We start from the raw sequence: 17,129 nt of genomic DNA on the forward strand, positions 1-17,129 counted from the left end.
ACTACTCCACTAGCAGTTCATTAGTGTATCTATTTTTCCTTCATTCCCTCCAATGTTTATTATTTCTGATGGGTGTGAAATGCAGTTTTCTTTTCTTTTTTTTTATTATAGTTTTTTATGTACAAAACATATGCATGGGTAATTTTTCATTATTGACCCTTGAGAAACTTTCTGTTGCAACTTTTCCCCTCCTTCTCCCCACCCTCTCCCCTAGATGACAAGCAGTCCAATACATGTTAAATATGTTAAAGTATATGTTAAATACAATATATGTGTACATATTTATACAGTTATCTTACTGCACAAGAAAAATCGGATTTAGAAAGAATGTAAAAATAACCTGAGAAGAAAAATAAAAACACAAGCAAACAATAATAGATAGAGTGGAAATGCTATGTTGTGGTCCACATTCATCTCCCAGAGTTCTTTCACTAGGTGTAGCTGGTTCTCTTCATTACTTAGTAATTGGAACTGATTTGGATCCTCTCATTGTTGAAGAGAGCCACTTTCACCAGAATTGATCATCATATAGTATTATTGTTGAAGTGTATAATGATCTCCTGGTTTTGCTCATTTCACTCAGCATCAGTTCATGTAAGTCTCTCCAGGCCTTTCTGAAATCATCCTATTGGTCATTTCTTACCGAACAATAATATTCCATAACATTCATATACCACAATTTATTCAGCCATTCTCCAATTGATGGGCATATATTCAATTTCCAGTTTCTAGTCACTACAAAAAGGGCTGCCACAAACATTTCTGCACATACAGGTCCCTTTCCCTTTTTAAAGATTTCTTTGCGGTATAAGCCCAGTAGTGACACTGCTGTATCAAAGGGTATGCACAGTTTGATAACTTTTTGAGCATAGTTCCAAACTGCTCTCCAGAATGGTTGCGTTTTTCTAGTCAATAATGATTTTGAATATTTTTTATTTGACTATAGATAGCTTTTATTTCTTCTGAAAAGTGTCTATTCATATCCTTTGATCATTTATCAATAGGGAAATGTGACTCAGTTATTTTTTTTATATCAATGTGACTCAGTTATATACTAAGTAAATGTTTTAGAAATGAGTTCTTTTTCAGAGAAATTTTGGTAATTTTTTTATATTACTTCATTGTCTATAGTACCTTTTAGCTAAATATAGTTTCCCTTTTAGATAGTTCTATTTTTGCTTTTGCTATGTCTGAGATAATGATTGCTACTTCTGCCTTTTTTGTCAGGTGAAGAATAATAGATTCTGCTCCAGACCTTTATGTTAAACTAAGTCTTTCTATTTCTATTGTCTCTTGTAAACAACATATTGTTGGATTCTAGTTTTTAATCTATTCTGCTGTCTACTTCCATTTTATGAGTGAGCTCATCCCATTCACATTCACAGTGATGATTACTATGTATTTCCCTCCAACCCACTTTTTTTTTGTATCTTCCTAGCTCTCTCTTTATCCTATTCCACCTCAAGTCTATTTTGTTTCTAAACAATGCCTCCCTTAATCTGCCCTCCTTTTTAATCATCATCCCTTCTCTCTACTCCTTCCCCTACATAGCAAGTGATCCAGTATATATTAAACATGTTCAATTAAGATGCTATTTTCTTCAGTATTTTTGCATGCCTCTTTTTGCCAAACTATTAATTCTCTTTTCATATTTTTTTTTTTGCGTCACTCTTATTTCTTTTCCCAATTTTTCTCTACTACTCATCTCTTTCTTTAACTATTCCAGGAATTCTTGCTGGCCTTGTGTTCAATTAGCATTTTTCTTTAAGGTTTTTTTGGTAGCTGTATCACATTGTTGTCTTCTTCCAAGTTTATATCTTGGACTTCTCTACCACGGTAGTAGTTTTTTATGGTAAAAAAAAAAATCTTTTTTTGCTATTTGTTCACTTTTTTTCCTAGACTATTTCTTGACTGAACTTTATGTTAAAGTTGGGCTTTGCTCATCTTAGTGCGTAGGCACTATCCCAAGCTTCTGGCTTTTTTTGTGCTGCTGTTTTCAGAGCTAGTTCTCAGGGTCTGTGTATTTGGTGCTTCCAAGATAGTGTGATCCTGGAAGAGGTGCATCACTGCTCTTCTGGTCTATGATCTGGTCTTTACCCAGAAAGGGCTCCTAGTTTCTTGCAGCTACAAGCATTAAGTCCCTTGTGACTGACTACCAGTGTTCCTCTGAGCTGGGGAACTGCAATCCAGAACTGTGTATGGGCAATAGAGTTGCCAGTCAGTGCCAGCTATAGCGAGTGCCAGCAAAGGGTTCCCTGTAGTCTCTTTCTGACCAATCATCCCGTCTCCTTACTGTCACCCAGCCGAGAGGCCCTAAGTTGCTGCTGCCATAGCTACAGGTATGTGGGCTTCAGATAAGCCTCCACTCTGATGTCACAAACTGTCCCTGTCATCTTCTTAAGTTTTCTTAGACCAGAAAAGTGTCTCACCCTGACCTTTTGATGGTTCTGCCTCTCTAAAATTTGATTTGAGTGATTATTTTAAAGTTGTGAATTTTGAGAGAGTTCAGATAGATGGCTGCCCTTAGTCCAACATACTAGCTCTACAGTTAAATAAATACACAATAATTTGAGGAGAGGTCAACTTTCCTTGTTCCCATCTGCTTGGGGTGTGGGAATAATTACAGCATAAACCTCATGGGGTTGTTGTTATTCAGGTCAACTGAAATAATGCATATAAAGTGTTATTTATACTAGTCTTAAAATGGTACTGAAATGCCAGCTAGCAGGTATTGTTATTAGCCTACTTAGTTTTTGTCATCTGCAGATCTGATGAACTGGATGAGCAGGAAAGCTATCAGTACCTGTAGCCAAGATTTTCTAGATGATGGCTCTGGGCCAGGCTAGCTTTTGAGCTCCCCAGGGAGAATTCCTGGAGAAGGTTCACAGGCATCTTTAGGGCAGACATATAGTACCCCTTCCATCCTGCAGATGATAAATGTAAAGTACTGGTTTTGATCAGAGATATAACCTGTAGACTTGAGACTGCTCTTCAGGGAGCCCTGACCTAAGAATAATGACATTGGTCCTGCCTTTAGAGAGTCCTTACAAGGAAGGTGAGATATGATGGGATTGGTGACACAGCCCCATCCTCCCGGGAATTCCTATTTTCAGGATGGGGTGCACAATCTCAATAGCAAATAATATACACTCCTAAACGTATAGTTTTCCAAAAGTCTCGGTGCAGTTTTAAGCTATTAAAACTTTAATAAGCTTAAAACTAAAGGTATAGTTTTAAGCTATTAAAGCAACTTTAATAATAGCTTTAAACTGCACCAAGACTTTTGGGACTTTCTATATAAATACATATAAAGTACTTACTTGGGCAGCTGGGAGAGTTTAAATGCCTCAGTGCTGAGGAAATGGAATGTCTAATTCCGGGGAGCAAGGCCATGAGGGAAGCAGCATTCTGTGGTATTTAGGAAGGAGGAGTAATTTAAGGAGAAAAACTGAATAGGATTAATTCCCTCACCCCACTCCCATCCCACACAGCCTGAGCTAGGTTCTGTCCCTGGAATATGAAACCATTTTCCTCAGAGATTCCCCTCACATCCATCTCCCACCCCAGTTTTATTCATCAAGAAATGTCACCTATTCTACAGAAGGAAAAATTGAGTCTAAGGCAGAATCGTGAAAATCTCTAGAACACCCAAGTCCTAATCCTGTCTATGTGCACGCACACATACACACTTGTGTGGGAACCCTCCCCATTAGGGGAAGAAGAGGAAAGGCACTCTGGGGGCCGATCCTCTGGAGGCTGGTGGGAGTCTGGCCTTGCAGGGATGCATGGGTATGGGGGAATCAGCAGTCCTGCCTGGGAAAACACAAAATCATCGGCTGGAGCCCTGGTTCCCAAGCTCTGCGTTAGGGGAACAGCTGAGCCATCTCTGTCTCAGGCCCTCTTTAAATAAGGAGACTGTCAAGAGGCCCTCTGGTTCATAATTGAAGTGGTGTTGAGTTGGGGTGGGCAGGGAGGGGGGAGTGCCGACAGACTTGTTAGAATTGGAATAGACCTCCGTGAGATAACACCGCACCTCTACCATTTACAGACAAGGGGAAAGGAAGCTCAGAGAGGGATGGGATTTTGTCCAATGTCACACAGCTAATCTGGGGTCAATTCCAAGAATAGAGCTTTTTCTAGACCCCTTCCGGAAGATATTAGGAATTCTGACTTGCCTCCTCCCCCACTTCCCCCCAAGCCAACAGAACAGGATACTGCCTTTCCTTCAGTCTTCTCCCTAGAAATTCTCCCTGGAAAATGTCTTTCTCAGAAAGAAGAAAATTGGTACAAATGATAAAATGGCTAGGAGGGGTTTTACCAAGTATTAGATTGGGGGTTCTTAAATTGGGGATCACTAACTTGTTTTTTTAAAAAAAAAGTTTGGACAATTCTATTTCTGATGTAGTTTGCTTTGTAATCTTCTGTATTTTGTTTTCTAAAATAAGATATTTTATTCTGAGAAGGGGTTCCCAGATTTCCCCAGACTGCCAAATGGCACAAAGGTTAACAACATGCAATATAAATCAAACTCTCTCCTCTTTTTTCATGAGGAAACTGGGAGGGAGAGAGATTCCTTGAGAGCAAGGTCTTGTTGGGGTTTGTTTTTCCATTTCTTTGTATCCTCACTGCTTGGCACAGTGCCTGGTATGTAGAAGGCACTTAGTAAATGCTGACTGACTTGGTCAAGGTCACATAGGTAGGGGCAGGATTAAGTTTCAGACTTAGGTCTTCTGATCTCAGATGAAAGAGATTCTCTAGACCTCACCCCTCGTTCCTTAGCGGGCCCCTCTGCCCTCCTTTCTCCTTGTGCCCACTTGAATCTGTTTTATAGACAGACAAATGAGGGCAATGGGGGAAGCCCAGGTCAAACTATTAAAGAGGCCGTCCTTGGTGTGTTCCCAGTCCTGCTGGACATGCTCTTGCGGGGAAGGGATTCAAAGTCCCAGATTCCACCACTGACCCCCAAGCTCTGGGTCTTTGAGTCCTTTCATTCCCAAGATCTGGCGACAAGCACTGAGGAGCACATTTCAGAGAGGGGTAAACTGAGGCAAGAAGTCAGAGATGAGACTGAGCTCCCAGACACCCCGCTGACGGGGAAGTGGAGCCGGGAGAAGTTCCCAGACTGAAAAATGAACTGTGTGATCCAAGTTGTGAGTTCCTGCGTGTGTGTGGATGCACATGCGCGTGCACATGGAAGACAATGTTACGTAGAGGGAAGAGGTTTGAATCCTGACTTTGATGATCACTGGGTAAGGGTCTTGGTTGTTCACCTAACAGCCCCAAGCCTCAGTTTCCCCATTTATAAAGTGCAAATAATACCTATGGTACCCAGCTCACATTATAGTTAGGAGAACATTTTGCCAACCTTAAAAGCACATTAAAAAGCCCAGCTCCTACTGTCATACATGTGCAGCCATGTGTTGTAGGAATAGGCATGTTGTAGCATGTCCGCATCCACCTCTGCTCGCCCCGGGATTATGTGTTCTTACCCATGGGTATGTGGGTGAGCGTGTGCCGGAGGAGAAGCAAATTCTCCTGAAGGGAACCCATGTGACATAACGGCACACGGTGTCAGCTTCCCAGCACCCTTGGTGGTGGCAGAGGACACGTGAGCCAGGGGGAGGGGGAGCGAATGATAGGAGCCCGTTCCCCCCGCCCCACCAACCAGGAAGGCGGCCAAATGAGGGGGGCGTTCAGCTGCGGAAATTGAAAATCTGTATCCCCTGGGCCAAGCCTGCCAACTGCTCTTGCTGATACAGATGCAAAGATAGAAAAAGGGAGAGACAGAAAGAGACAAGGAGATAGGGAGAGAGAACAGAGGCAGAGACACACAGAGACTAGAATACACAGAGACAATCACAAAGCAAAAAACCTAAGATTGGAACCCAAGTCTCTAGACTCTCAGCCCAGAGTACTTGTCCCTCCCTCCTCTCCTCCCCCCTTTTCCCTTCTCCCTCTCCCTCCTTCTCCTTCCTCTTTTCTCCTTCCCCTTCCCCCTCCCTCCTCCTTCTATCTCTTTCCTTCCTTTCCTTCCTCCCCCTCCTTCCTCTCCCTTTCTGCTGCCCCTGCCTCTCTCCTCTCTCCATCTCCCTTCTCCTTCTTCCTCCTCTCTCTCTTTTCCCCTTCCTCCTCCCTCTCCTCCCTCTCTTCCTCCCTTCTCTCCTCCCTCCACCTCTCTCCTCCTCCCCTCCCTCCTTCCCTTTCTCCTATATTTTCCCCATGTTTCCAAGGAGTGTATACCTTCTGTGGATCCATCAATCTTCCTTTGTCTGGTTTGAGGTTTTGGGTCTATTTTTATTTTTATCTGTTTTTCTCTTTCTGTCAGGCCCCCGTGACCTCACTGGCACAGGATTTTGCTTCTCCAGACCCATGTCTAAGGTCTTCAGGTCAGGCTGAATACCCTGATGGGGTTTGTCTTGCCTTCCCCACCTGGGTTGGCGCTACTCACATCCACACACATCCACACACATCCACACATCCACATCCTGGCCCCCTGATGGCAGCCATTCTTCACGGCTACAATTCCCTCCCTCTCTGCTCCTGTAGGGTCCATTCTTCCTAACCTGTGATCCCTCCTCCGGGCCAAGTGGTCTGCCTTCCACAGAGCAGAGCAGAGGGCTGGGGGCAATCTTTACACGGGCTCTGTGCTCTCCATCCTACTCCATTTTCCACATATGTGAGCGCTGCAAGAATTGCTTGAGGATGCTCAGGACCCTCCTTAGGGGGAGAACAAGTACCAGTCTGGCATCCTACAGAAATGGAGGACTCGAGACAGAGTTAAAAGATCTGACTCTCCACTTAATACAGGAGTGTCAAACTCAAATGAAAGGGGACCACATAAGGATTCCTATGGGCTGCATATTGACTTAGAAAACCACAGTGTACACACACACACACACACATCAAACAGGAACTATGTTTTAAGCAGATTTGGGTTATACTCTGGAGCTTTGTCGCCTGGGCCGACAAGTCTGATTTAATAGAATGGGGCAAACCCATTACCTCTCTGAGCCTCGGTTTCCTCCTCTGTAAAACAAAGGGGCTTGGAAGAGATGACCCTAAAGTTCCCTTCTATCTGTGATCCTCACCTCCCTGAGATCCCTTCCGGCGCTGACATTCTGTGAGCCTAAAGTGTGGTCCAGACCAGAACACCAAAAGGCACATACGCAGGGCCCCACGGCCCAGGCTCTCTCCCACGCCCAGTCACTGCTCTCGCAAGCCCGCTCCTAGAGCAGTCCTTCCTTTCTTTCCGGCCAGAGTCCACCTTGGATTCTTTCTCCTTTGACGACTTTGGGGAGGAGAGGAATGGTCCCACAGTGGCTCTAAAAATTAGTCCTGGGAGGGGGTGGAGAGATCCGCTAGTCGGGACCACTTCAATTTTACAAATCAAGAAACCAAGTCCCCTGTAAGTTGCCCAATATCATAGAGCGAGCAAGCGGGGACAGGATTGAACCCGTCTTTTCAGTCGGGGTCCAGGGCTCTCTACGGTCTCTACAAGGCTGACTTCAGCCACTGGTGTGGCTCTGGATCCAGTTCCCAGCACCGGCAGTAGGTTCTGGAGCCTGAAACCCCGAGCAGATCCCCACCCTACGCCACCGCCTAGCCGGTTCGGGTGCAGGACGCGGGCAGGACTTGGACCTTCCTATTCCCGGGCCTCCAAGCAGGGCGGGGTCCGAGCAGCCCCACCCCTGCCGCTGCCCCTCCTCCTGGGCTCCGCCCCCTCTTGCCCTCTCAGGCGGGGCTCAGCCCCCTGCCCCGCCTGCAGGGCCGATCTAGCTTTTTTCGGCCCGAGTCGGGAAGGCCACAGGTGAATGATTTAAGCGGGCCGGGCTGGAAGTACCGAGACTCAAGCAGCTCTCTCCTGTTTGTGGCTGGCTGCCTCCAGCTCCTGCCCTACCACAGGTATGGCTCCTAGGGACTCATTCCTTGGGAAATGGGGGGAGGAGGAACAGAGGGAGGGGAGGGTGAGTCCGGCACTCAGGGCCAGACCTGCTTTGGGAGGAATCTTAGGGAGATTCCTGCCCAAAGGGAGCTGAAAGCCAGCACTCCTCTCCCATCCCGCCGGAGACCCTGCTCTGTGGAGTCCTTTCCTAATGAAGATTCCGCCATAGCTCAAGTCCTGAACATTCCCTGACTGGCATGGGAAGGAGGGAAAGCTGGGGACCCAGCCCCAGAGATCTCTTTCGTAGGGACTGATCCTCTTTTGCTGATCTCTCCCATCTCCTAGCCCAAGAAGGATGCTCCCTGCGGCGCCTTTTCCTTGGCCCAGCTGATAATCAGCCCCCTCCATCCCTGCCATGGGGTCCCTCTCATTCTGCCTGCTGCTGCTCCTCCTGGCACAGGGGACACCTTCCCTACAGGAATCTTGGCAATGTCCCCGGATCCCGTACGCCGCCTCCCGGAACTTCAGCGTCCAATATGTGGTGCCCAGTTTTGAGGCTCCTGCCCCCATTCAAAGGGTGATAGCTTATGGCGACGGCCAGGTGGTCTTCGTGGCCACTAGGAATCGCCTGTACATGCTGAGCGCCAACCTGAAGCTGCTCCAGAGCCTGGTCACGGGCCCTGCCGGCCACCCCGGCTGCCAGTCCTGCGCAGCCTGTAATTGGTCAGAGTCCTCACTCCCGGGCGGAGACACGGACAACGCTGTCCTGGTCCTGGACCCTGACCAGCCCTGGCTCTACAGTTGTGGCTCTTCCCTGCTAGGCCGCTGCTTTGTTCACGAGCTGGACTTTCAGGACAGGGCCCCCCGCTTGGGCCACACCTCCTGCCTCTGGGACCCCTCGGCCAATAGTCCGCAGCATTGCCCCGACTGCATAGCCAGCCCGCTGGGCACCCTGGTGACTGTGGTGCCGCTGGGCTACTCTTCATACTTCTATGTGGCCTCCACCCTGAACCAGACAGTGGCCTCCCGCTACAGCCCCCACTCGGTGTCCATCCGCAGGCTCAAGTCAAACCTCCGAGGCTTTGCCCCCAGTTCTCCAGCCCTGTCTGTGTGGCCCGCGTACCTGGCCACCTATCCCATCGAGTATGTCTACACGTTCCACTCTGGCGGCCATGTCTACTTCCTGACGGTTCAGCCGGAGTCCCTGAAGGTTCCCCCCACTTTCCATACGCGACTGGTGCGGCTGAGTGCGACCGAGCCCGATGTGGGGGAATACCGGGAGCTGGTCCTCGATTGTCGCTTTTCTAACAAGAGGCGGCGCAGGAGAAGCCAGGGGGTCAGCCTGGAGAAGGAAACTTACAATGTGCTGCAGGCAGCCCACGTGGCCCGAGTGGGGTCTTCGCTGGCGGCCGGCCTGGGAGTCCCCGAGGGCCAGGAGGTGCTGTTTGGGGCCTTTGCCGTGAGCCGGGAGGGGAGCCGGCTCCCGCGCCCCAAATCCGCCGTCTGCGCCTTTTCCATAAGCAAATTGGATGAGCTCATTGACAATGGCATGGAGAGATGCTGTGGGTCTCCGGCCCCCCAGGAGCGCCTGGAGCGAGGAGTGGAGTTCTTTCAGCCCCAGAGCTACTGCCCAGATCCGGTGAGAAGGGGAAGGGGGAAAAAGACAGAACGGGAGGGGGGAAGGGAAAATGGGGGCGAAAGAAGGGCGAACCCACCGTTTGAGGTGCACCAGGGACAGGATCCTGTCAGGTTCATTCCAGCACTAAAAAAATTAAAGGGAACCAGAGCAAAGTTTGAGGATAGACTCCTCCTTTTATTCCTCCCTCAGGATTTAGCCTTAAAGGTTCTGGAGCAGGAGTCCTCAAACTTTTTAAAATAGGGGGCCAGTTCACTGTCCCTCAGACTGTTGGAGGGCCGGACTATAGTAAAAAGAAAAACTTTGTTTTGTGGGCCTTTAAATGAAGAAACTTCATAGCCCTGAGTGAGGGGGATAATCAGCCTCAGCATCCGCATCTGGTCCCTGGGCTGTAGTTTGAGGACCCTTGTTCTAGAGTCACATCTTTTACCCCTCTATATATCATGACTCAACCCCAAGCAAATCCCTTTGCCACAGTTTCCTCATATGAAAAGTGGGGTGATTGGATTAGAATTGGGGATTTTAAAACTTGAATGAGGAAAAAAATACAACTTTATTTTCATTAACTTTTAGCTGAAATTCAACATCAATTAGAAGGAAAATAAGATTTTCCAGGATATTAAACTTCACCAGATTACTCAAGAGGTCTTTGGCACAAAAACAGTTATAACCCGGGGACTAGATGACCTAAAGGTGTTCCCTTCCAGGTCTAGATTGGTGGCTGAGAAATGGGAAAGTGAGCTTGCTGGATCCTGGAGAGCTACAAGGGTGGTGAACTCAGGAATCATAGTTAATCTGTTCAGGGAAAAAGGAAGAACAGGCCCTAGCTCTAGAAGACTTCCTCCTGGCTTGGCCCCAGCCCCACCCTCTGCCTTGGCCCCATTCCCCTGATTTATTAGGAGTTTCCAAGGTTACACCAAAGGGTGATTACACCATAGCTTGAGTCTGACTTTCTCCACCCTCCTTCCCCCACCAGCTACCAGGAGGTCAGGCAAACACCCTTTTCCGGGGATTTCTTCCCTACCCATCTTCGGGATTGTTGATACCTTCTATCTCCCCAAAAGTAGAACAATTTATTTCCTTCTCTATTTGGGGAACTTGGGCTAAGTGCCTTTACAGGAGACACACCTCCCAAGCCTAGGTGCTAGAATCATTGATTTCATTGCTGAAAGGGATCTTAAAGATCATTTAGTCCAGGGGCTTTTAACTTGGGACCCATGAACCCCAAGGGGAAACTGTGGACAGATTTCAGAGGGTCTATGATCTTGGATGGGAAAAAAAAAATTCTTTTTTTGTGTATGCTAACCTTTAACTGAAACCTAGCATTTCCTTCTATTGTGAATGAAAATAACATTATGCTGAGAAGGGGTCCATAGGCTTCCGCAGATTGCCAAAGGGGCCCAAAACACACAAAAAAGTTAAGAACCTCTAATCAGATCTCTGAAATTTACAGAGAGGAGTGAAAGTCTGATATCCATCAAGGTAAAAATGATTTACTCAAGGTCACCCGGCTATGGAATTGTAATATCATACATATTGCTGCCTCTGTGTGACAGCTAGCACATGCTGCTGTTCAAAGCTCCATCCCTTGCCAGCTCAGTGCCCCAGCCCCTGCAGCAGGAGGATGGCCTCTGGGCTTTGTATGAGTTTCGGGGTTTGATACAATAAGGGGCCCCCTGGGTAGGGTCAGGAGTCTTAGCTTCCGAGGATAGAAAGCCCTGACCCAAACTAATCTTAGCCAAAGTTTGGTACCAGACCAGGTCTTTCCTGGGAAGGTGGGTTAGTGACTGGGGTCCAGTCCACGAGGAGGTCCATGTTTCCCCTGAGGACGGACTCTCAGGATCTGGATTTGGGCTTTCTGCCTGTGCCGGAGCCCTCTCTGTGGGTGCTAAGGCCGGGTGCGGGAGTTTGTAAACATCCTGGGGCTGGGTGGGATAGCTGCAGGGATCTGTTGGGGCTTGGCCAGGGTGGGGCAGAGTGTACCTGGTTGTGAGGGCGCACCGGGCCTCCCTTCTTGGCACATGCTGCCAAGCTCCCTGGGCTTCTCGAGCACTGATCGGCCCTTCCTGGTGGGGCCCCAGCTTCCTCATCCTCCTCATGGTGGGCTACTGGGCTAGGTCTCTGGGTCCTTTCAAGTCTAAATCTATGATCCTGTAAAATCACCTACTTGGTCATGGGACAGAATTTAACTTCCAGCTTTCCACCTGACAGGGCCCAGCCTCAAGCTCAAACACTCTGTATCAACCTCCCCTTTAACGCCGTCCTCCCAATTCTATATCTCTAGTCTGAGAGAAGGGGCCCAAGATGTGATAAAGCAAATCAAAGCTTTCTGGGTTTCCCTCTGGTCCCACAGCTGGGGAGAGTGTCCCGGGTGGGCCGGCCCAGTCATTTACCTGCTTAGGAGCCAGAAGAAACTGTCATTAGCCTCTGATTTTAGACTTTAGCCTCTGGGGTTCACTAGATCGCAGGGTTTTAGCATCCTAGAACCCTTTGGGCCATCTGCTGGAACCTATGGGGTCCTCAGAATCAAATGTTAAATTTCAATTAGAAGTTAGTGAATAAATTTTTATACATATTATACATATATATGAGGATGTATACATGTAATATATAAAATATACTATGTACATATGTATACTTGTGATGTGTAAATATATACATGTGCACAATATATTACATACTATGTATATCTAGATGTGTGCAATGTATTGTACACAGATGTACGTTTGTATATGTATATGTACACATGTGCCATACACACAATATCACACATACACAGCTGTGCATATGAGTATATGTGTTTGTATACATGCAATATGTTGTAAATATGTATGTGTGAGTTTGTATATGTGTATCCATGTATGTGATGCACAGTATTTTACATATTGTGCATATCTATATATTACATGCACACACACCTGCAATATACTACACATGTATGCATTTGTGTATATGTATGTGTGTAACATAATGTGCATGATATATGCATACATGCATGCACATGCACAATATACAATTTATTACATGTGTGTGCACTGTATGGGTATAACATATAATGTATTACATATACTCACACAACTGCATGTACACTATGCATATGCATTGTAACATATGACCCATGTATGTTTTTGTGTATATATATGCATGTGTAACATAATATATTATGCCCATATGTATGTGCATGCATCATAACACTGCAATATATCTATATATGCATGTATACATGTGCAATATATTATATATGTATATCACACATGTGTGTATGTGGAGATACTGTGCAATATGCATGTATGTGTACAATATATAATATACACCTGCATATTTGTAATAGTGCATGTGCATATGTAATGCATATAAACACATGCGTTATGTATATACATACTTATTTGCACATGTGTGCATATATGTGTGTGTGTGGATATATGTGCATGTACATATAATATACTATATATGGATACACAAATCACCTGATTAAGAACCTCTAGGCTAAACTTTGGAGAATTTGAAAACCACCACTACCAACCTGCCCTGCTGCAACTTTCCCAGTGACCACTTGTGGAACCAGTTGCTTAAAGCTTTCTGTGTCCCACTAAGCATATGCCCTTCCCATCAGTTCAGAACTTTAGACTTCCCAAAGCACTTTCATGGGCACTGGCTCATTGGATCCTCACCACAGCCCCAAAAGGAGTCAGTGCAAGGATTAATATCCCCATTTTTTCAGATATAAAAGCAAAAGACAGCAATTAAAATTTTATTTTAATAACAGAGGATAATAACTTTGATGCACCCTTTTTGAAATGAGCTACGAATCTTCAAACGGGATGGGAGGATGCTTTTTTGTTTTGTTCTTAAAAGAAAGACCAATTGCAGATTAAAAACCTTAACATTTTACAAAGGATAAAGAGAAGATTAAAAGACAGAAGTTATTTGGTCAAAGTCAAATAGCTATTAGATGATGAAACCAAGACTTGAGGCCAGATTTTATTTCTTGCTTTCCCCTAAATCATGCTGCTTCTGTATATTTAGTCTTACTCCCATTTTTATATTTAAAGTGACTAAGATTCAGAAAAGTTAAGTAATTCAGTCAAGTCTACTCAGGAAGTTGCTAGTTGAGTCAGAATTAGAATCCAGTCCTATTAATTTTTTTTCCAAAGTTTTTCCATCCAACTTTGTTGCCTTGAAATTTCAATGCTGAGTTTACCAGTGGGTAAACTGAGGCTCACCAAAGTTAAATGAGTAAGAATGACACTTATCTCTTTGAGGGGAAAGGGCACGGTCAGCCCAGCCCTTCTTTTCCATCCTACCCCACTCCTCACCCTTAACCCCCGCCCCCTCAATTTTGTATCAGGAGAGAGTGAGTCACTTAGCCCATCCCTGCTTTCTAGCATACCTGGAGTCCATACCTTGGAGTCCCCAGGGACAGGGAATGATACAGATCGTTTCTAGTGAAGAAACAGATACCCTAACCCTACCCCCTTTCCCTGGGCACTAAGGCACTGGGGTTATCCAGCTCCACGGGAGGAGCGGCTCCTTCCCTGGCCCTACGGGACCCTTACAGACCAGTCCCCAGAATGTTTCTCAATCTCCATTTCTGAATTTAACTGTTACCCCTGTTCCCTGGCTTTGGGGTAGATACCCCCATTCTTGGGATCATGGATTTAGATAGAGCACGGAAGGACTCTAGTCCAAGCCCCTCATTTGACAGTTGGAGAAACAGAGACTTTTGTGACTTGTTCCAGGATCACACAGTAACTGGAAGAATCATCTACTGACTCCCCCTTGCTCAGTGCTTAGAGCGGGATGTAGCCAAGTTATAGAGCTGATCCCTGCTGACTTTGGGGCCAGAAAACAGACCCCCTGCTGTCTCCTATCTCCTGGGCAAAATAGCTTAGGAGCTGGGACAGAGCATCTTTTCCCTCTGATCTTGGTAGCTCCTGTCTGGAGCAGGCCCGTCAGAGATCCCAGACCCAGTGCTGAAAGAAAGGCCATTAGGTCCAGCCTCTTCAAAGCCCGTGTACTTTTCACTGTACCACGCTGCTCCCCCACCCCACCAAAACCTATGGTAGTGTGAGCTGGTGCGGTGGGGGAAAGGGGAGCATGGGGGTGAGGCAAGCTGACACCTAGGAGCCAACACCCCACCTGCCTCCTCCACAGACCTGCTTTCTCCTTCCTGCCCATCCCAGCCTCTCCCCAAGATTCCTCTGGAGCTCAGAGAAGGCATGAAGGGAAGGAGGAAGTGGAAAAGCTGGGGCCCGGCCCAGCTTTTCCAGGAGAAAGGTTTAACATCCCTCCGGACAGTTGTGCCAGGTTCCGGGGGCTTTGCTCCCCTGCTTGCTCCACCTTCTGAGACTCACTTGGTGACTGCGTTATTCCCTTATTTACTTAGTTCTGAATTTGAAGTCCAGGATCTTGATTTATTTAGGACCTGCCTCCTGTTTGTGTACCATTGGGCAAGTCCTTCCTCTATAAAAGGAAGCAGGGTGGACGAAATAATCTCTTGGGTCTCTTCCAGTTCTAAAAGTGCTACAAAGGGCAGAAAATCCCTGACCGGTCAGCAGGAGACCTGGGTTCTACCCGGACTCTGCCTCTAATTCCCGATCTTTTCCTTTATGTATTTTGCTTTCCTCTTCTATAAAAGCGGGGTGTGATAACTTCTGCCTCCGTGTTGCCCCCAGAGAGTTTTTGTGAGGATCCCACGTGACACCAGTCATGGAGGTGTTTTGTACAGACGGAGCCGCTGAGGTTCTCTTATCCAGCTCTGTGTTGCTTTGTCTGTGTTTGAGGAACTACTAGTCATGATTTGTTGGGACTCTTAAGAACGGGGTGGGGCTGGAAGGACGGAAGATCATCCCCCGGTCTCCTGAGAAGGGAGCCCGCAGGGTAAGGCAGGGTTCAGCTGCCGAAGGTTGCCTCGGTGTTTGGAAAGTGAGACCTGTCCCGCCAGAGCCTCACCTGTCTCTGAGTCATGCTGAGAATATTTTGCAGGGATTTTCTCTGGAGTGACAGCCCCCTAGACTCCCCTCTCCGCCTGGAAGGCCCTCCTGGACAAGAGCCGGTTAGCTCTAACCCAGGACAAGGGCACCAGATTTGGAAACCAAGGATCTGGGTCTACATCCTTAGCTGGCCGGGTGATTTCCCTTTCAGATCTTCAGTTTATTCACTTGTAAAAAGGAAATGGTGGTACTTAATCATCTCCTTTCCCTTTAAATGCCATGATCCTTTATGTTCTTAATGTGTCCCTTGGAGAGTTGCCCCCTTTTCCGTAAGTGGGGGTCAGGGGTGCCCAGGCTAACATTTGTCTAAGGGCATCGGGGGAGGAGGGGACAGACTGGGAGTCTGCACTAGGGGCCTCATTTCGTAAGCGTAGGCGTGATCCAGCTGCAGACAGATGGAGTACACCTCGACCTTCCCCATTCCCTGACACAGCGCAGACAGACCTCAGATTGAGCAAAGTCTGTGGCAATATTGGAAACAGGAAATGTGAGTGTGTGCTGAAGGGGGTGGAGATGGACCTTGAGAGGAAAAGAAGGAGGAGGAGGAGGAAGGTGAGGCTTCTATGGTGAGCATTGCCTTCAGGGCCCTAAGCAGCTTTCTGGGGCTGATGGGTCTCTGGGGAGGGGAAGGATGAAATAAGGGCTTGAAGGTGAGGAAGAGAATGTTGGGGAACAACCTAGTTAAGGTTTGATCTCAGAAAAGACCAAAGTTTAAATAGGGGTTCTATTACTGACTTACTGTGTAACCTCAGGCAGTTCCCTGGGCCTTTATTTCAGCATCTCTGAAATCGAGATTTCACTCTGTTGGTACTGCCAGCCTAACATGGAGATGGGATAAGAATGGGGCACAGAGAGCGATTTCGGTTTGCTCTGGTACCCAAAGGTGAGTTAAATGAAACAAGGCTTGATAGGATGTGGAAAGCCTTGAATTCCAGGATCAGAAGTTTACACTTTATTTAGTAGACAATGGGGAGCCACTGCTGCCACTTGGAGACCTCAAAGAGCTATAGAAATGTGAGTTTTCATTTCTATTCTTCTGAATTCTGTTGATCCTCTCTGTTGACATCTTTTGATTCTCTCTCAGCCTAAAACAATATTCCTGGACCCCAATGTCAGCTGCTGGAACTACCCCACCATGATCCCCACCAACTACCCCCGAGAGGACCTCCTCAATGGGCACCTGGACAATGTTCTCCTTACAGCCATCCACGTTATCCACCAGGGCAATGCTACTGTGGCCCATATGGGCACTGCTGATGGGCGCATCCTGCAGGTGAGGGTGGGAGGAAGATGTCTGGTGGGGGGGTAAGACATAGTTGTTAAGGTCACTATCTTTTGGCAAAGAGGAAGCAGGGTGTGGGGGAAAGAGCTCTAACCGTGGCGGTAAGAGAGCTGGAAAAAAGCCACAACTCTACCACTTTGTGTGAGTGTGTGAGAGAGAGAGGGTAATAATGGGAAGAGAAGGGGGGAAGGGGGGCGGAGAGAGTGACAGAGAAAGAGACAGAGAGGAAAAAGAGAGAGGAAGAAATAAAGAAAGAAAGAGAAAGAGAATAATAATCACAAAGTATTTTATAAATCATAAAATTCCCTAGCAACTTCTATTATTCATGTTCATTTC

General features: G+C 46.9%; 1 protein-coding gene across 2 annotated transcripts in view; it reads left to right on the forward strand.

The window, feature by feature from the left end:
• Positions 1-7,767: 7,767 nt before the first annotated feature.
• MST1R (macrophage stimulating 1 receptor) overlaps positions 7,768-17,129 on the forward strand; it is a 29,300-nt gene continuing 19,938 nt past the window's right edge. For both annotated transcript variants that reach the window (XM_051986282.1, XM_051986291.1), the window contains exons 1-3: positions 7,768-7,902; positions 8,228-9,521; positions 16,596-16,784. In XM_051986282.1, coding sequence (XP_051842242.1) covers positions 8,298-9,521; positions 16,596-16,784 — 1,413 coding nt within the window. In that variant the 5' untranslated portion in view covers positions 7,768-7,902; positions 8,228-8,297. The remainder of the gene's footprint in view (positions 7,903-8,227; positions 9,522-16,595; positions 16,785-17,129) is intronic.

The sequence above is a fragment of the Antechinus flavipes genome, chromosome 1, assembly GCF_016432865.1.
Source record: "Antechinus flavipes isolate AdamAnt ecotype Samford, QLD, Australia chromosome 1, AdamAnt_v2, whole genome shotgun sequence".
Lineage (NCBI taxonomy): Eukaryota > Metazoa > Chordata > Mammalia > Dasyuromorphia > Dasyuridae > Antechinus > Antechinus flavipes.